At 42.0% G+C, this 15,995-nt stretch overlaps 1 protein-coding gene across 1 annotated transcript in view; it reads right to left on the bottom strand.

Annotated features, from left to right (window-relative positions):
• VAT1L (vesicle amine transport 1 like) overlaps positions 1-13,430 on the bottom strand; it is a 46,637-nt gene extending 33,207 nt beyond the window's left edge. Inside the window, exons 1-3 of the mRNA XM_057380392.1 lie at positions 13,217-13,430; positions 9,332-9,547; positions 267-409 (exon numbers count right to left, since the gene is read on the bottom strand). Coding sequence (XP_057236375.1) covers positions 267-409; positions 9,332-9,547; positions 13,217-13,324 — 467 coding nt within the window. The 5' untranslated portion in view covers positions 13,325-13,430. The remainder of the gene's footprint in view (positions 1-266; positions 410-9,331; positions 9,548-13,216) is intronic.
• Positions 13,431-15,995: the final 2,565 nt, after the last annotated feature.

Raw genomic sequence — 15,995 nt, 5'->3', positions numbered from 1 at the left:
AGACCTTTAGTTTCTTTCACTTAATTTACTTTGCTCACACCAGATGCCCATGTAGGAACATGGACTGAAAAAGCTGAAGTTGCTTATCAATAAATAGGGAGATGCATGCTATCCTGTCCCTMGTGGACAGATGGAATAACTGGGAATAAACTACAGCTCCCCAAGTCACAATTGTCATCTCTTCCCAWAAACATGATCAGCCTGGTGCCTTTCACAGTATTTTGCCAGATACTTTACAGACCTTACTCAGGAAAATACAAGATTACCTTTTTACTTCTTGAACATAGTCTGCATTTCTGTCAAACAGGTGAGTTACCGAGTTTTTGATTGCTTCATGTTTGAAAGATGAAGCTGTTCCAAAAACAGTAACATTGGGAATGGTTGAACAGAGCTGAGCAACAGCTTGACCCTGCAAACACATTATTATGTTAGTTCACTGACATGGAAATCGSTTGACAGAATTTGCAGCTGCCAGTTCACTCATGACACAGCAAAACCCAGGACCAAACACGTGCAAGCGCTTCCCAAACTCGTTTATTTCCACTGAAATGCAGTTTAGCCACAGGAAAAAAGACACTTAAACCACAAGGATATTGAAGACAAAGCAGTCCTGATACACCAGGTGTAGCCTGCCATTCCCAAAGCACATCTCCCTATGGTTTCAGCAGGAGACAGCAAATTGCTACCACAATGCTGCATAACAAAGGAAATCTGGTTTATCTCTTTCTTATTGATAACAGTTATTACTGATCATTCAAACTCAGGAAGAGCCCCCAGTCACACCAACAGGTCAGCTCAGGCACGGCCCAGGCTCAAAACTCATAACAGCAAAGGGGATAAAGCAGCCTGGAGCACGTCCAGGAAAATCATTCTCACTCTTGGTCTGAACAGGAACCCAGGGGGGTCCATCAGATGCTGTTTCAGCCCTGAAGTAGGAACTGGAGCATTAAAGAATTTGTGCTATCAAATGCCTGTACTTTGAGTTTCCAGTTTTGGGTCCCAGACAGCTTTAACTGAATTTTAACCTCTAATTTCATGAGACTGAGAGAAGGGAAGCACTACTAAACAGATGAGCCAACTAGATTTCAAAAAAACACTCCATCAGGTCATCTTTCTACCACCTCAGGTTTTGTTTTAAGACACTAACAAAGGAAAACAGACTTCTGGTAGCCCCACCCCACCTTTTCTTGCAGCCACATTATTCCACTGGAGCCAGCACAGCTACATGGATATACCCAGAAGTTAAAAAAAAAAAAAATGGCACTGTCTTTCAAAAAAAATTGTCAGATTGAATTCAGCAGACTCTTATTTACATCTGCAGCTTATAGATTGTCATCTGTGAACTGCACGCATGAGTAGCAAAATCACCRGTGGATAAACACATTTCTGTTCACTCCACCCCAACCTCTGACTATTAGYTGTGCATCCCAGTAATTAGCACTCGGGTTTTATTCAGAGCAGGATAATTAGCTAACCCTGCATACCCTGGGGGTCTTGGCATCCTCCTGTWTTCTGCTGAATGGAACTCCAAGCTGAGCATCAGCAGAGAGGRCAAGGCTGGTGTTTATAGATGGGGGCACAAAGGGATTCCAGGCTGGTTTCCTGCTGGGTGGGTCAGTAAATGCCTGCACGGCTTTGGTGATCCTCAGACAGGCAAAGAGACACAGAAAGGAGAGCAAGAGAAGGGAYCAGTCTCATCTGGGCCTTATCTCACTAGATGTAATGTTTTCAGGGGGTAGAAAATGTTTAAGTCTTCTCATGCTTCATTTCTCTCTTATTTACCATCTCATTCTAAACCCCAGATTTTAGCSTCCAAAAATAATGTAATACAAAATCACAAAAAAAAAGAAAAAAAAACGGGGATTTTGTATCTGTTCTTTTCTTGGTAATTTTCACAAGCAATATCTTCTTTTCTCACTTTCTGTGTCTCGCAGAAACCCAACACCCACAGTGATTTAGATAAATCGGTATTTTATAATGCATGGTAGCTGAATGCAATKCTGACATTATTGATCTATTCTCTAATTAGTTTTCTGCATTTTCAGTCTAACTTGGGAAGATGAGGGATAATGAATATATCCTGAATCAAACCACTGCATGTTTAAAAGGTCAAACATTCAAGAAGAAAGCGTGTTGATTTTTATCYTGCAGAAGACGATTAACATTTAACAAACTGACAGTCAGATGAATAGCAGAAATGCACGAAAACATCAGGATGTGAATAACCTATTTTCCTCCTGACTCAAACTCGTTAGYACACCTCTCCCTCCCCCCAGAGATAAGCTTATCTAAAATCCCAGATCAGCTGGGAATACTTTTCAGCTTTCTGTAGATGTTTGAAGCCTAAAACTGACTCATATGACCAGTACTTTTATAATTGGATAAAGTATTCTGAAGCAATTCTGTAAAACACCCTTCTATGGTTTTCTGAAATCTGAATTTCAAGTTGACTCTTTCTCATTTTTGTGCAGAGTATTTTTAATAGCTGTATCAGAAATGTAAGAATAAAGGCTGATATTGGACTTTTCACACTTTCCCCACCTAAAGAGGAGAACTGAACTCAACCTGTGAACTCAACCATTTCCCTAATTTCTGTGGAATTCAGCTAAGCTCCAGAACAGCACCGTGGCTGTGCAAGTCACTCCTAAGTCTCCCATCTAATCCCTGTGGATTAGTCCCAGTGTTGGGAGGGCTCCACATTTCAGCTGCAGTACAGGAGCCCCGGTGCTCAGCACACTCAGCTCACAAATGGAGCATCCACAGAGATTTTGCTGTGCAGGGAGGAGCAGCCTCCTCCTCCCCGGGCAGGTGAGGTGTCCACAATGCTCCTGTGCCCCTGCACGCTCCCACCAYGGGCACACAGCCCTGTCCTGGTGCTTGGATCCCAAAAACTGCTCTGGGGTAAACAGGGACGAGAGGGTTTTCTGTCTGCTCCCCACCAGGCAAAACCACATCAACTCTGCTCCCAGCCTTCACTGGCCTTGGAAGCAGGAATTATCAGAAATAGTGTGTGAACTCTGAAACCTCCCAGGAGGGTGCTGAATTACACAAGCATGAGTTGAAAAATGTTCCTCACACATTTAATTTTTCATATAMAGTGACAATTTCTGCATGAAAGCACTGACCAGGTTCTTGCTTTCTGAACCTAGGAAAACTCGTAAGTTCTAATGGCAAAAAATAATTATCACTTGCACTTTAAATTTTACATTTAATGGAATTTAGCAGACTTTGGGAAAAGAAAAAAAAAACAGGCAATCTATTGAAGGAATAGACATGGTTACAAAATACTCCTTAAAGCAGAGTTAATCTCCCTTAAAATATTCATACATTTTACACACTACTTATTATTACTTATCACAGAATCAGAGTCTTTATGGTTGGAAAAGCCTCTAAGACCATCAAGTCCAGCCACAAACTCAGTAYMACCATGTTTATCAYTAAATCACACCCTCAGGTKCCATATCCACACATTTTTCTGAACACTTCCAGTGATGCAGAACCTCATGTGGTGAATTCACAAAGTAATTAATAGCTTGGATTAAATATCTTAAAGAAATTAATAACTTTAATTAAATAGATTAAAGAAATGAATAGCTTGTGGAATGGATCGCATCTGCAAATGCTGGATGTGCCTCTCCAGCTTCACAGTCTGCTTGATGGATTCCTTTTCCAGGAGATAYCCTGTCAATTTTTAAAACCCATATGTTGAATCTAATCTGCACATAGGATTATGACAGAAATTAAAATCCTTAAATTATATCCTTACAGATACATTTATATCCTTACAGTTGTTTTAGATCCAGAAAAGAAACCCTGAGATTTCTTCACATTCCATGGCTTTAAAACCCAAGTCTACACCTGCAGGACTGGAAACTTCTCATACTGAGACAATCACATAAAAGAAGGGAAAAGCAGTTTTCTGGGAAGTAAAAATGAAATAGACTGTTCTGTGAATTTCAACAATTTCAAAGAAAAAAAAAGTCATTGATATTTAAAAGTCAATATAGAAAGCATGAATGGMACAAAATTCACTAACCTAATTAATCTAATTAGCTCGTTAACACAAACTTTATGCTGGACGAAATATAAATAAGGTGTACAAGTGAATGGCTTTCCAAAAGGGTCTGACCTGATGCCACCAGCCTGATGTGCCAGCAGCACACTGAATTACAGCAGGGATGGGGCAGAATCCTTCCAAGAAAGCATCTTTTTTGCTATTACATGAACTGGGGCCAGCGTGATAGCTGGAGAGAATAAAGCATGTAAAGGATACCACCCTGCAACACCACATCAGTAAAGAATTACCATTTCTATGATATATTTCTTCCGCCCAAAGGTGCTACAGCATTTTTAAAAATAGCTTCCAGACTTAATCTTGCACAAGAAACTCGTCTAGAAGTGAACGTGAGAAGAATCCAAATTCCAAAATGCTTTGATTCCACATCACCATACCTGAAGGTGGTGTGAAGTACTCAAACACAMAAAGAAAACTGCAAGGGGAATCATCTACTGATCTTGTGGCATCAGGAAAGCTCTTCTCTGGTGTTAGGTGAAGTCTGATACACAACATTTCATCTCCTGATGGTGTCATTTTCCCAATTACAGCAAAGGAAATTGGAAACCAAACACCCGGGTGAACATTGCAGAGTGGACAAACTAAAATGTGTTTATTGGACAAGCACAAGGCAGCATCTGCTACACTCAGTGCACCACAAATGAGATTTGGAGTGCAGGGAGGGAAAAGTGACCCTGAGATAACGATCTCTTTCACCCTCAAAACATTTTCTGCAACAACTAGCAGGGGRTGTTCTTCTTACCCCTTTGCCAAATGGTGCAGAAGCTCAGGGCTGGATCTCCATGAGGCACAAGCCCTGTGCAGTTGGGTGGAGCTGTGACAGTGGCCCCGGGCACAGCTCCTGCAGGGGATGCAAACTCCCCCTGGAAAGGAGAACAGCCCCAGAGCTGAGCTCTGCTGTGACCCAGCTCTGCAGTGACTTGGGGACAGGACATTCCTCTGCGGAGAGCAGGGCTGGGAGGGGCACAGAGAGACACCTTCAAAGGCTGCAGCTTGCTTTGCTCAGGGMAATTGGGCTGGAATTGGAAATTGCAAATTGGACCGCAGCTTTCTGTGTGTAGCTGGCTGGGCTTTGTGTCTGATGAGCAGATGATGCTCTGAGCAGTGCCTGGAAATGGGCACCAGGGCTGTCCAGCACTGCCCAGACAGCCCAGAGAGCCCAGCCTGGCATGAGCACACTGCCCAGACAGCCCAGAGAGCCCAGCCTGGCATGAGCACACTGCCCAGAGAGCCCAGACTCAGTCACACACTGTGTTTGAGCTGATTTATCCCCTTCCTTGGCTGCTGCAGGTGGAACGAGAGGGAAGCCCTTCCTCAAACTCGGAGCAGCCTGGAGCTGCTCACACCAACAGCAAATGCAGCCCTGGTACCGGTGAAGGTGTCAGCAGAGCAGGATTAATGCCACAGCCAGGACCAGCACAAGGAAGAGTCAATTCTAATTAYTCACATCCAAGGAGCTCTGAGTTAAAACTCTTTAATGTGCTCCTCCCTGCTAAGTGCAGGCAGAGCAGCCTGCCCATGCAATATTGAAAAGGATCAGAAATGYTGTGAGACCTATTTTAACAGGATCTGCCTTTCTTACTGCTCCATCCTGTGCTCCCAGCAAAAACATCCACMGCTGCCTGCAGCAGGACCTGCCTGGAGGATGGCCCAGGAAACACACACCTAACCCTACAAAAACAGGGTGTGAGCAAACAAACCTGCTTTCAGCTGAAAAACACAGCCTGAGGAGAGACTTCATCCTGAGCTGGTTGTAGCCATAAACACACACATATCCTACCAAAARAGATGTGAAAGAAGTGCCCCAAGGGGAAAGAGGAGCCAATTTTAATTAATGGACAACATCAGTAGAGGAACAAAGATCCAGACTTTATTCACGGCCAGTTAATGTAAAATTTTCACTGAGCAAAACAGTGGAGAGATTCTGAATRGATAAACACATAGGTATGTTTTCAAGAAGAAATTAGATCATTCTCTTGAAAGGGTTCCTATATGTTGTCTGTGATAGAGGGTGACTGGATTTCCTAAGAAATGCCAGTTCTTTTGTCAGAGAAAATRTCACCACTTCAGTGATTCAGTTGGGAAACACTTCCTCAAATATTTGCAATGTATGCAGGGGAGACACAATAAAAAAGAGGGTTCCTGCCAAGCAGTAACAGATCCTGCCAGGATGGCCTCAATCTGTTGCCAAGTCAGATTTACCCTTCAAATTCAAACAGGAGAGCTGCATCTGTAACTTCCTCTGCTTGCACTTCCTGTGCTGCTGAGCCTGAAAGGGAAGGTCAGACAACAACTTCAGGAGGAGCAATCAATGCTCCTGGCATGGAAGGCAGCTTATTTTTAGCATCTGCAAGATCAAAATGCTAAAGAACTGGCTTATAGCTCTGCCTTGAGTKTGAGGGGTAAGTGATGAGACTGGTGTTTACAAAAACTTGGTGAATAACCAAAGCTTTGAGCTCAAAATATTCAGAATAAGAAGCACACGAAGAATAAAGGATGTCCTGACCTCTCCAGGGTGTGGGGGGCAGGGAAGGCACTCATCTGGTTCATGGAGCATGATTCCAGTCTTTAGCACAGACAGGTGACTGAGACTTTTTTCAAGGCTAGTTATCTTGGTACATTTGCCTTTTCTCTCCCTAATCTTCTGATGTCCCCTGGAACTTCTGGAATAAACAAAGTGACTTATCTGAGGCATCCTGTCAGACATTAAAGGGACTGTTCCCTACTAATCACACTCCAGGCACAGATGAGAAGACAATTGCTATAGTTACCTCACTACCAAAAATATCCATCAACAAAAAGAAGGCCACACAAATAAACTGAGAGTAAAGAGAGTTTTCCCTGGCTCCATTTATTGGAAAAGCTGCAGGATCCTCCTAAAGGGGCCTGAGTAGCCAGAACAAAGAACCTCACAAACATTTTTGAAGCAACAAGTTCTTTTTCATAAACTGCCTGAAGCAGCTAAAATAATGATCTTGCATAATGAGAAATGAACAATTAGAAACTTCTAGTCCCACAGGGAGCCTATTGTCTCATTAAAGTGTTCTGGAATTTCTCTGACATTTAGAAACAAACTGGACAGATTTCCCACTTGCTGAAATTGGGGAAGGGCATTCTATCTACTAAAGCAACAGCACAAAAAATAACTCTTCCTACAGCAGCTTCAGTGCCAGTTTTCTGTTCATTAACAAAGATCTTTGTGAGAATGATTTGTTCGATTGAAGCTGTCAGATTTTTCAAAGGATTAACAGACATATTATTAGAGTAAGTAACACAGACCCCTCTGAAATCTTTGATGTCTGCTTAGCAGAAAGAAAAAAAAAAATAAAGCCAGAGTGATATTTTATCTGTAAAACCTATCAAGCAATGGGAGAACTCGCTCCAATTCTTGCTTTACATTCTTGATATCCATCCTATACATTCTTGATATACATTCTATACATTCTTGATATACAAGATCATTGCAGGGTGGCCATACTCTACAGTCCCCCCTGGATCCTGCACAGCCCTTCAGCACTTTCTGGCCAGCCTGGCTGCTCTCCTGCATGTCTGGTCTCTCCCTTGGAAACTCTGTTTTATTTTACGACTTAGCAAGGGATGGATCTGATTTCTCCTCACTCTCCTGGCAGCCGAGCAGGATCCATCTTTCCTTTAGCTTTTCTCAGAGAAGGTTCTGAGCAGCCACAGCAGAGRAGCAGCCAAAAGCTGCCCACTGAACAGCTGGGATGGGAGGGGAAGCCACAGCTCCTTCCAGGAACAGCCCAGCACAGAGGCTGGGCACTGGAGCAGCAGACTGTGAGAGAACCAACATTCACAGAGCATCAACAGAGAAACCACAGAGACRAGGTCAGAAAGAGAAGGAAACACAGAAATCTGGAAAAGGAGAATGATTTAATTTTCTCCAGAGGCACAGGTATCTGTGTAGGGATTGCTTTGGGCTGATCCTATATGCTCAGCCTACACAGGGCCTGTTCAGTGCCAGGTGGGCAAATGGCCTCAAAGGTACAGCTGAAACTTTGATTCCTGTAGAATATTCCCCCTCATTTTGCTTTAAGAGCTCTGAATTCCACCCGAAGAGATTTAACACTACAGGACAATAGTCAGCCATAACACTGTGGGCTGCACTGTGCCAAAGCATAATAMGATTATAAATTCCCTTCATTTACACGAGTATTCCAACAGGACCCTCTGCTGCCAGCAGGATTATTGTTGGCTAAAAATACCTTGTACAGGGAGCTCATGAATTTATTCCTTTGATTACAGCCTTCATTTACATGACAACCTGAAAGAAGGTCTAAGGGCACAGAATTAAGAACGGTGTTTGGGGCTGCCTATCAGACCTCAGCAGAAAACAGAACATTAATTTAGCATAAATAAGGCATAACAAGAACACAGAAGAGCTACTCTGGTTTCAAAGGCTGGTATCTGCTAATGGTCTCAGCTGGTAAAATCTACCCTATGAAACAGGACTGCATAATTTCAAATGTAAACAAACTCCCCTGYCAATATCTTCATATTTTGCACAAAACTTTAATATTTTCCAAAGGAGARAGATTTTCCTAAAAGATACGCAAAGGAACTGGTAACAAAATGCCAACTTTTTATTTCACTGTGTGGCCTGGTATTCCCACAAACTCATCCTTTGCCTGTGCCACACAATTTCTCCTCAGGAATGACCCAAACTATAACAGCAGCAGCTGCCACTGGCTACAGTTCAGAATTTCTACCTTTTTCTCAAGGTTCACATGAGAACTTTTCACTGCTTTCAATCCCTCTACAACAAAGGTGAAAAAAAACCTTTCACAAGAACAGTGAAAGCATCACACACACTCCCACTTTATGTATGCAGGAATATTCCAAGAGGGACACATACTGCAAGGAGGATTATGGTTACCTACAAATACCCAGTGCAGGGAGCTTATTATTACTTTCTTTGACACAAAAGTACATGTGTAAGTTCAGAAATGCAATATTTGGGACAACACGTGATGCTTGATCTGCTGACAACCAATTAGGTTTTTTTTCCATGGGGTTTTTGGGTAGAGTTYATTGTTACAACGTTTTTATTTCACCAAGAGCTCCTGCCAACCATTCACATCAGCATTTTGATGGGAAAACAGATGCAGCTCCTCCCAGTGCAATCCCTCACACACAGGGATATCAAATCAAACTGGCTCTGGCTCATTTTGGGAATCAAGACACATCAGCCTCCTTCAATTACCCAGTGACAGAAAAGCAAGAAAGGTTCAGACTTACCACCCCACCTCCTGCCGAGTGAACCAGCACAGACATGCCTTCTCTCAGGTTGGCAACCTCAAACAGCATCATGTAGGCAGTTACAAAGTTCATGGGAAATGCAGCAGCTTCAGAAAAGCTCATGTCATCAGGGATCTTGTAGACAAACTCCAGCGGGGTGCACACCACCTCAGCCCAGGCATTGTAGTTCACAAAGGCCATGACTCTGTCCCCAATCTGCAAACGAGGAGGAAAAAACAAGAAAACAGCTGAGATGGTGGAGAGCAGCTTGAAGGAGCTGCAAGTCTCCTGCTCACRGTGTGGGTCACTGGCTGGCTGTGAGGAACGTGGTGCTCCACAGCTTCAGCTGCTCAGCTTTGGGCTTTTACCATTTTTAATGTAGCCAAAATAACCAAAAGAAGTTAAAGCCACCTCTTCCACCTCTTTTTTTTCYTTCCTACCCTCTTTTCTGATAGAGCAGTCTTTTGTCCTCACTAATAAAGATCATCTTTTGCTAGCAGAGCTCCCAAATAACCAGTGTAAACAATGAATGCATCATTCTTACTAATAACCAGGAATTTTGCTATAAATGACAGAAAAAGGTTATAATTATATTGATGAGAGGCATGGAATAAAGAAAATTATACCTAGGATAATTTTCACATTGCTTTCTCAGTCCTCAGGCTAATTTAGAGCTACTTTTCCTCTCTGTGGRTTGAGAAGGGGAGGCCTTGTGCTCTGGGAGATGGAGCTCATGAAAGGTTCCAAAAGCTCTCACTCAGAAGATAGCACCATCTGTACCCACTCTCTATTTTTATTATCTTATTAACTGACTCTACCCAGACATATCCACGACTGTAATCTCCACAGCCACRTGTCAGAGCAGAATTTGATTCTGCAGCTTCAAATAAGACCCTTAAACATCAAAAATGTACCTCTGGATTTTAAGGCACTGTCAAATTACATGAGCCAATTTGACAGGATTTAAAGGAGCAATGAAATATGATCTTTCAATGCAACATTTCTCTACTCAGTTTCTTCTGAAAATATATGGTAGTGGAAGAGTAATTCACTATGGAGAAATAAAAGCTTTCTGTAAATATTAGATCTAGTTGGCTGTTCCTAGGAGTCTTTCAGAGGTCCAGACAAATCAAGTTCATGTGCTTGCATATGACCTTAATTGCAGCTTGAGGTTTTKAAATCAGAGATACTGACTCTCCTCAGATGGACGAGAGTAACAACTAGGTACAACCACATTTGAAAAGCAACATTCACCTTAAAGCAGAAATTGGGGCTGCTGGAGCTGTGAGGGAGAGCCACACTGAGCAAATGTTTGGCCAGGGTGTATATATATATATGTAAATATTTACAGGCACAACTATTAAAAACTCCCAGAAATTGCTTGTCACCAGCAACCCCATGGCATTTTTTAGCTTGCCTTTAGACCCTCTGCCTTTCTAGAATACCCCAGCAAACCCAGCATCCTTAACCATGAAAGAAGCTCTGCAATGGGCCACAGTGTAAGACAGGAAYAGTATCAAAGCCCAGCCCTTCGTGTTTTAACTAAAACTAACAGCAGCTGCCCCTCTAAAATAACTCCTCTTATCTGCCTGATGCTCTCTTACATTCTGCTAACAACTCTAATGCTTCAGAAACMCTGCAGGTAAGGAGTAAAGCACAACACTTTTGCCTTCAGGCCAGTGTTTACAGCACAAGCACATTTTGGTCTCCTGAGTGCCTGTCATCACTTTGGCTTTGGGACATTGCAGGTTTGCTCAAAGCCAAGGTGCTGCTGACAGCTCTGAAGGGTTTGTCTCTTTGAGAATGAGAATGCTGAAACAGAGCTGTCATTCCAATTTCACTGAAATGCYTCCTCCTTTTGAAAAACCTTCAAATTAACAATGCCTCACTGGTAATCACTCTGTGGTTCCCTTTTGCTCTTAGAGAAGCATCTAAAATAGAATGTCTGCTAGGATTAATTAGTGCAGATGTTAATATGCCCTATATCCTTGCCACAAATCGTAAGTGATTACCAAAAAGAATGCAGAGAAGCCTCTCTTGGTGATTCCCAAGGGATTTCTTGGTAACAGCAAATACCACATTTGACCACAGACACTATTCAGAGCCTGGTCATTATGCCAGCTTAGACCTCACTTCCTGAGAATCATCCCAGAACTGGAGAGGGATCAGGCCTGATACAGCTGTGCTCATCAGAAATCAGTTGTTTCTTTTAGTGGGAGAAGGAACAGGCATTACACCTACGTTAAGAGGACATGCACTGGAAGAGGGGTACACAGCAAAGAAGGTCAGGAAACACAGGGTGAAATCTTTGCCACTGCTGTGGACAGAGGCAACAACGTTTGCCAAGGAGACACCAAGCATTTGGTGTGCTCCCATTCTGTGCAAGAATCCCATAAAGAAACCAACAGAACCTTCTCCCACCATCCTCACAGCACTCTCCTGCTGATGGATTCATACCCTGCACAGCTGCTCCTCTGAGCATGGACCCTTTTCAGATCACTCAAACACCACCATGGCTGTGCAGATGAGATGGAAAAATAAAATACTACARCTTGCTTCAATTACAGGGAGCACACCAGTGCACAAACAYGCTCCACAGTCAGAACAAAGATGTCACTTTAAAAAGAGACACAGTACATTCAGTCAGGTGCAGTGTTATTCAAACAAGCACCATATGCTGTAGCCTCATAATGCCCTTTAAAAATAGCAAGAACTTTACAAATGAGAGTGCTGATCTGGAGCAGAGGCTTTCTCTACTCTTTTCACAGAATATTCTTCGATATAGAGCACTGCTATGAAGTACAAATWTTAAAACAGAACTACTGAAGCAGCAAAGGTTTTCAAACAGCAAAAGTATCATTCAGTTATTGTTTGTAACAGAATATATTGAAGGATTATGGCTTGTTTCAAGGCAGAGATGGGTCAGGGAGGGAACGGAGAGAAATCCCCTAAGAAGATCTCATCACTGAAATCCTRGTTGCAACTAAACTGGCCATTATCTTCATTCAATTGCCAAATTTTAGCTTTTCCAGAAGAGACAAATSTTATCCTTAAATAAAAATATTTACATTTATTTGTATCTTCTTAAGATCCAGATATAATAAGAATTCAGAAAATTTGATTACTTTTTGACATGACTGACTCTGCAAATAACTAAGATGGGATTGACATGCATTAATTCAGGATTTATTTCCAAAATTTTCAACCTACTTAGGCAGTAAAATGCAACTTTGTAGTGAATATAGACGTTTAATATCAATAATGGAATAAGAGGGAGAATTATATGCAATATATATATGCAATAAGAGACACCAAAGAGTCCATAACCGCTTATGAAAGCTTTATTGTATACATTGACTATTTGTCATTTATCACACTCTGYTATGTGAAATAGATGCTTTTCAGACTAAGTCCTGTATCCAGAATCTGGGTCCCAATTTAATCTGCACCTCRTTGATGCCCACAGTTAMACAGGGCTCCTGTTAACTCGAGATCAAAAGCTGGAATATGAATCAGCAGCACCTGGGCTTTGAGGGAAAGAGCAGTGATGACAGCAAACAGGGTCAAGAAAAGAAACTTAACTTAATTTCTTTCATTTTATTAAAGGACATCAGTCATGCTTCCAGYTCCTGTTTAGCCATCAGGATGTGCACATGGCACAAGTGACTTTTCAGGAAAGATTTGAAGGAGATGACAGTGGTGGATGCAGAAACTAATTCAAGGGGTCATTCTCACGCTTGGGAAGCAGCAAGGAAAAATTGACCTTTTAAATCTCAACAGGGTGGTGAAGGCTGCTGTCAGTGGCAGAGCAGAAGGGATTAGGGAAGTGGTGATTATTTAAATGAAACTTACAACTTGCACTTTGAAAATAAAAAAAATTATTACCTCAAATCCTTTGACGCTGTCTCCAAGAGCTTCTACAATTCCAGAACATTCAAACCCAGGAACAAGGGGTGTCTTAGGAGGGTTGTCGATATTCCCCTGTCGCACCATCAAATCAATGAAGTTCAAACCACTGTAAAACACAGGAAAAAAAAAATAAATCAAGACTATTACCACAGATCAAAGCAGAGGAGGAAAACTTGACCCGAGTGATGGGATGGCCAGAAAACTGCAGGGCAGCATGAAAGAGCTGGGCTCTGCAGGATGGAAGGGATCCAGCAGACATTGCCACTCTTGGGATGCTGTGCCTTGGGCAGAGGCTGCACGGGCCAGGCAGACACAGCTGCTCTGCACTCACAGGGCATTGCAAAACTCCGTTCAGTCAAACCTTATCATTTCTACCAATGCATCACTAGGTCAATTCCAGGTCAATTTAGGAAGAAAACCCCAAGCCTCACACATTAGAGGTATTTTGGGCTAGGAGCTACATGATCTAACTGTCCTAAGCTTTGATGTGACTCCAGGAATGCATCTTGTGTTTGTCTCAGGCAGGAATCCAAACTCTGATATAAACTYACTAAGTMCCAGATAGGCTCTTGTTTTAAAACTGTTCCTTCCTGGATCATGTTTGTACATTTTTGCAAAAGTTATTTAGGTCTTTGAAGTCCTCAGGTTTGCTGCTCAGAAAAAAAAAAAAAATACAAGTCTTTCCCTGTGGTCTCAGCTTTGAAAAAAATGCTAAAGCATCTTTGCATTGTCTTCTCCATGCTATCCAGTTTTATTAAGGAAAATGTTGTGGTTTTCTAGGCAGCCACAAAAAAAAAAAAAAAAAAAAAAAAAAAAAAAAAAAAAAAAACCAAAAAAAAAAAGGCACCACTTATCTACCATGACCATATATTGATTACTGGCCTTAATGCCACAGTTAATACTTTAAAGCTCCTAACTAGCTAAAATACACTTCAGCATTTTAATCCACAGTTCCAAAACACAGCCCTGTTTTAATGGTTAGCCAAAAACACACGTGACAGCAGCAACTGCTCGGGTACGTCACAGTRCTGATGTGCACACAGAGTTMTGGGATGGAGCCTCASATTCTGATCGAGACACAGACAGGCTCAACAGACCCAACAAATGAAAAGCCAGAGCAGACACASAGCCCTARCATGGAGACAACACAGCATTCACGGGATGTAGGTCACTGGGGAGGGGGAAGGAAATCCCCCCAAATGGGAGCATTCATAATCGTGGTGGGGGGTTTAAGAGCAACCTGAACCCAACTTTCACCATGCTCATACACAAAACTTATATTATCAACCACACGGAAGGTTAGGAGGGGTTTTCATATAGTTAAGTTGGAAAGTTTGAAAGTATTTTGGAAAGGTAACTTCTTATCAAGTGGCTAAGACCCTCTCCTACATTGCYATTGTAATGTCACAATGAAAGAGAAATTTCAAACAGCAAAATTCCTCCAAGGCAGTCACTGTTTGGTTAAGAGAAACAAAGAGCCAAAAAACCCCAAAACACTACAAACCCAGAAACCCTACAGCTCTGATGGTGGCAACCACTGTTTGTGTACATTAACTGCAGAAACAGCCTTTTGAATACATCTTTCCACACTGAGAGCATTTTACAAAAAGTTAACTTTTCCCTACATTCCTGCAAGGAAAGGCAGCKGGAGGCAGGACTGTGATGCAGGAACCTGGGCAGGAACACCCATTGGGATGTCATAAAAAGCAGGCAAGAAGGAGACAGGTGGATTTGCAAAGGCCACAGCTCTTTGCTAATGACACATGATCACAAATAGATTCCTTCYCATGAAATGACTTGTCAGAGAGCTTTTGAAAAGGCACAYRATCAGTTCTRCATCCAGTGACATAAYACTGGCAGGTCAGTTCTGYCCTASTTCMATTGCTTTTTCATCTGTTTGATCCCCAATAAAGGCCAGTAAAATTATATTGAGACTTCATCTCTATTGCAATGAACTTACAAGAGTTCACACYAGAACAGGTGTGATAAGKAAAGAAAAAACACTACACAAGRTAYATAYGTGYTCTTATCATTTTAATTACTACTTGAAACATGGAGTGTTGACCAGGCTTTCTAATAATTTCTAGCCACTTTACACAGAGTTTCTTCTTCATTCACTTGATCTTTTATTTCTTATATTCCTATATGTTGTCACATCCCTGGTACTTGCATACATGTATTTATTCCTGTTCTTCACTTTCAATGAAGGATAGAAGTTTTATTTCACCTGAGAAATTTGAACACCAGTAGATCTGAAAGCATGATTTTGCTGTATTRGTCAACTCAGMCAYTTTTATTTTTYCCTCAGCATAACCTGGAGGGCCTAAAGATGGATGGCTGGTTTTGTWACCACATCCAGGACACCCAGAGATTTCACTGAGATTCAACCAACAGCAGACTCAGGAAATGTGTGGCTGCACAGAACAACACAAGAAAATACATCTCATGAAGACTGGTGGTTTTAGAGATTAAGCATAATTTATTTCTCATACCAGATCAAATCAGCACAGGCTGTTGTGGAGTGCAGCCAGAGAACGTGACTCCTGAACTTTAGGTAAGGGCATATGCAGAGKGAAAGTGTAAATGCAAAGCAATCTGGTGACAAAAAGCACAGTGTGTTTGTCATCCTAAATCAAGAACTGGATGCCARTGAAGACAGGGAAGGATRTGAATTACCAAGATCAATACATTGACAGAGGGGTTCTGCAAGAACCTGCCTGTGACAGAGCAGGGATGTCTCTGTGATCTGCTCAGA

Source organism: Malurus melanocephalus, unplaced genomic scaffold (assembly GCF_030028575.1).
Source record: "Malurus melanocephalus ecotype Western Australia unplaced genomic scaffold, MMel_1.1 scaffold_451, whole genome shotgun sequence".
Lineage (NCBI taxonomy): Eukaryota > Metazoa > Chordata > Aves > Passeriformes > Maluridae > Malurus > Malurus melanocephalus.
Note: the sequence above shows the minus strand (reverse complement) of the source record. Positions and strands in the feature narration are given on the sequence as shown.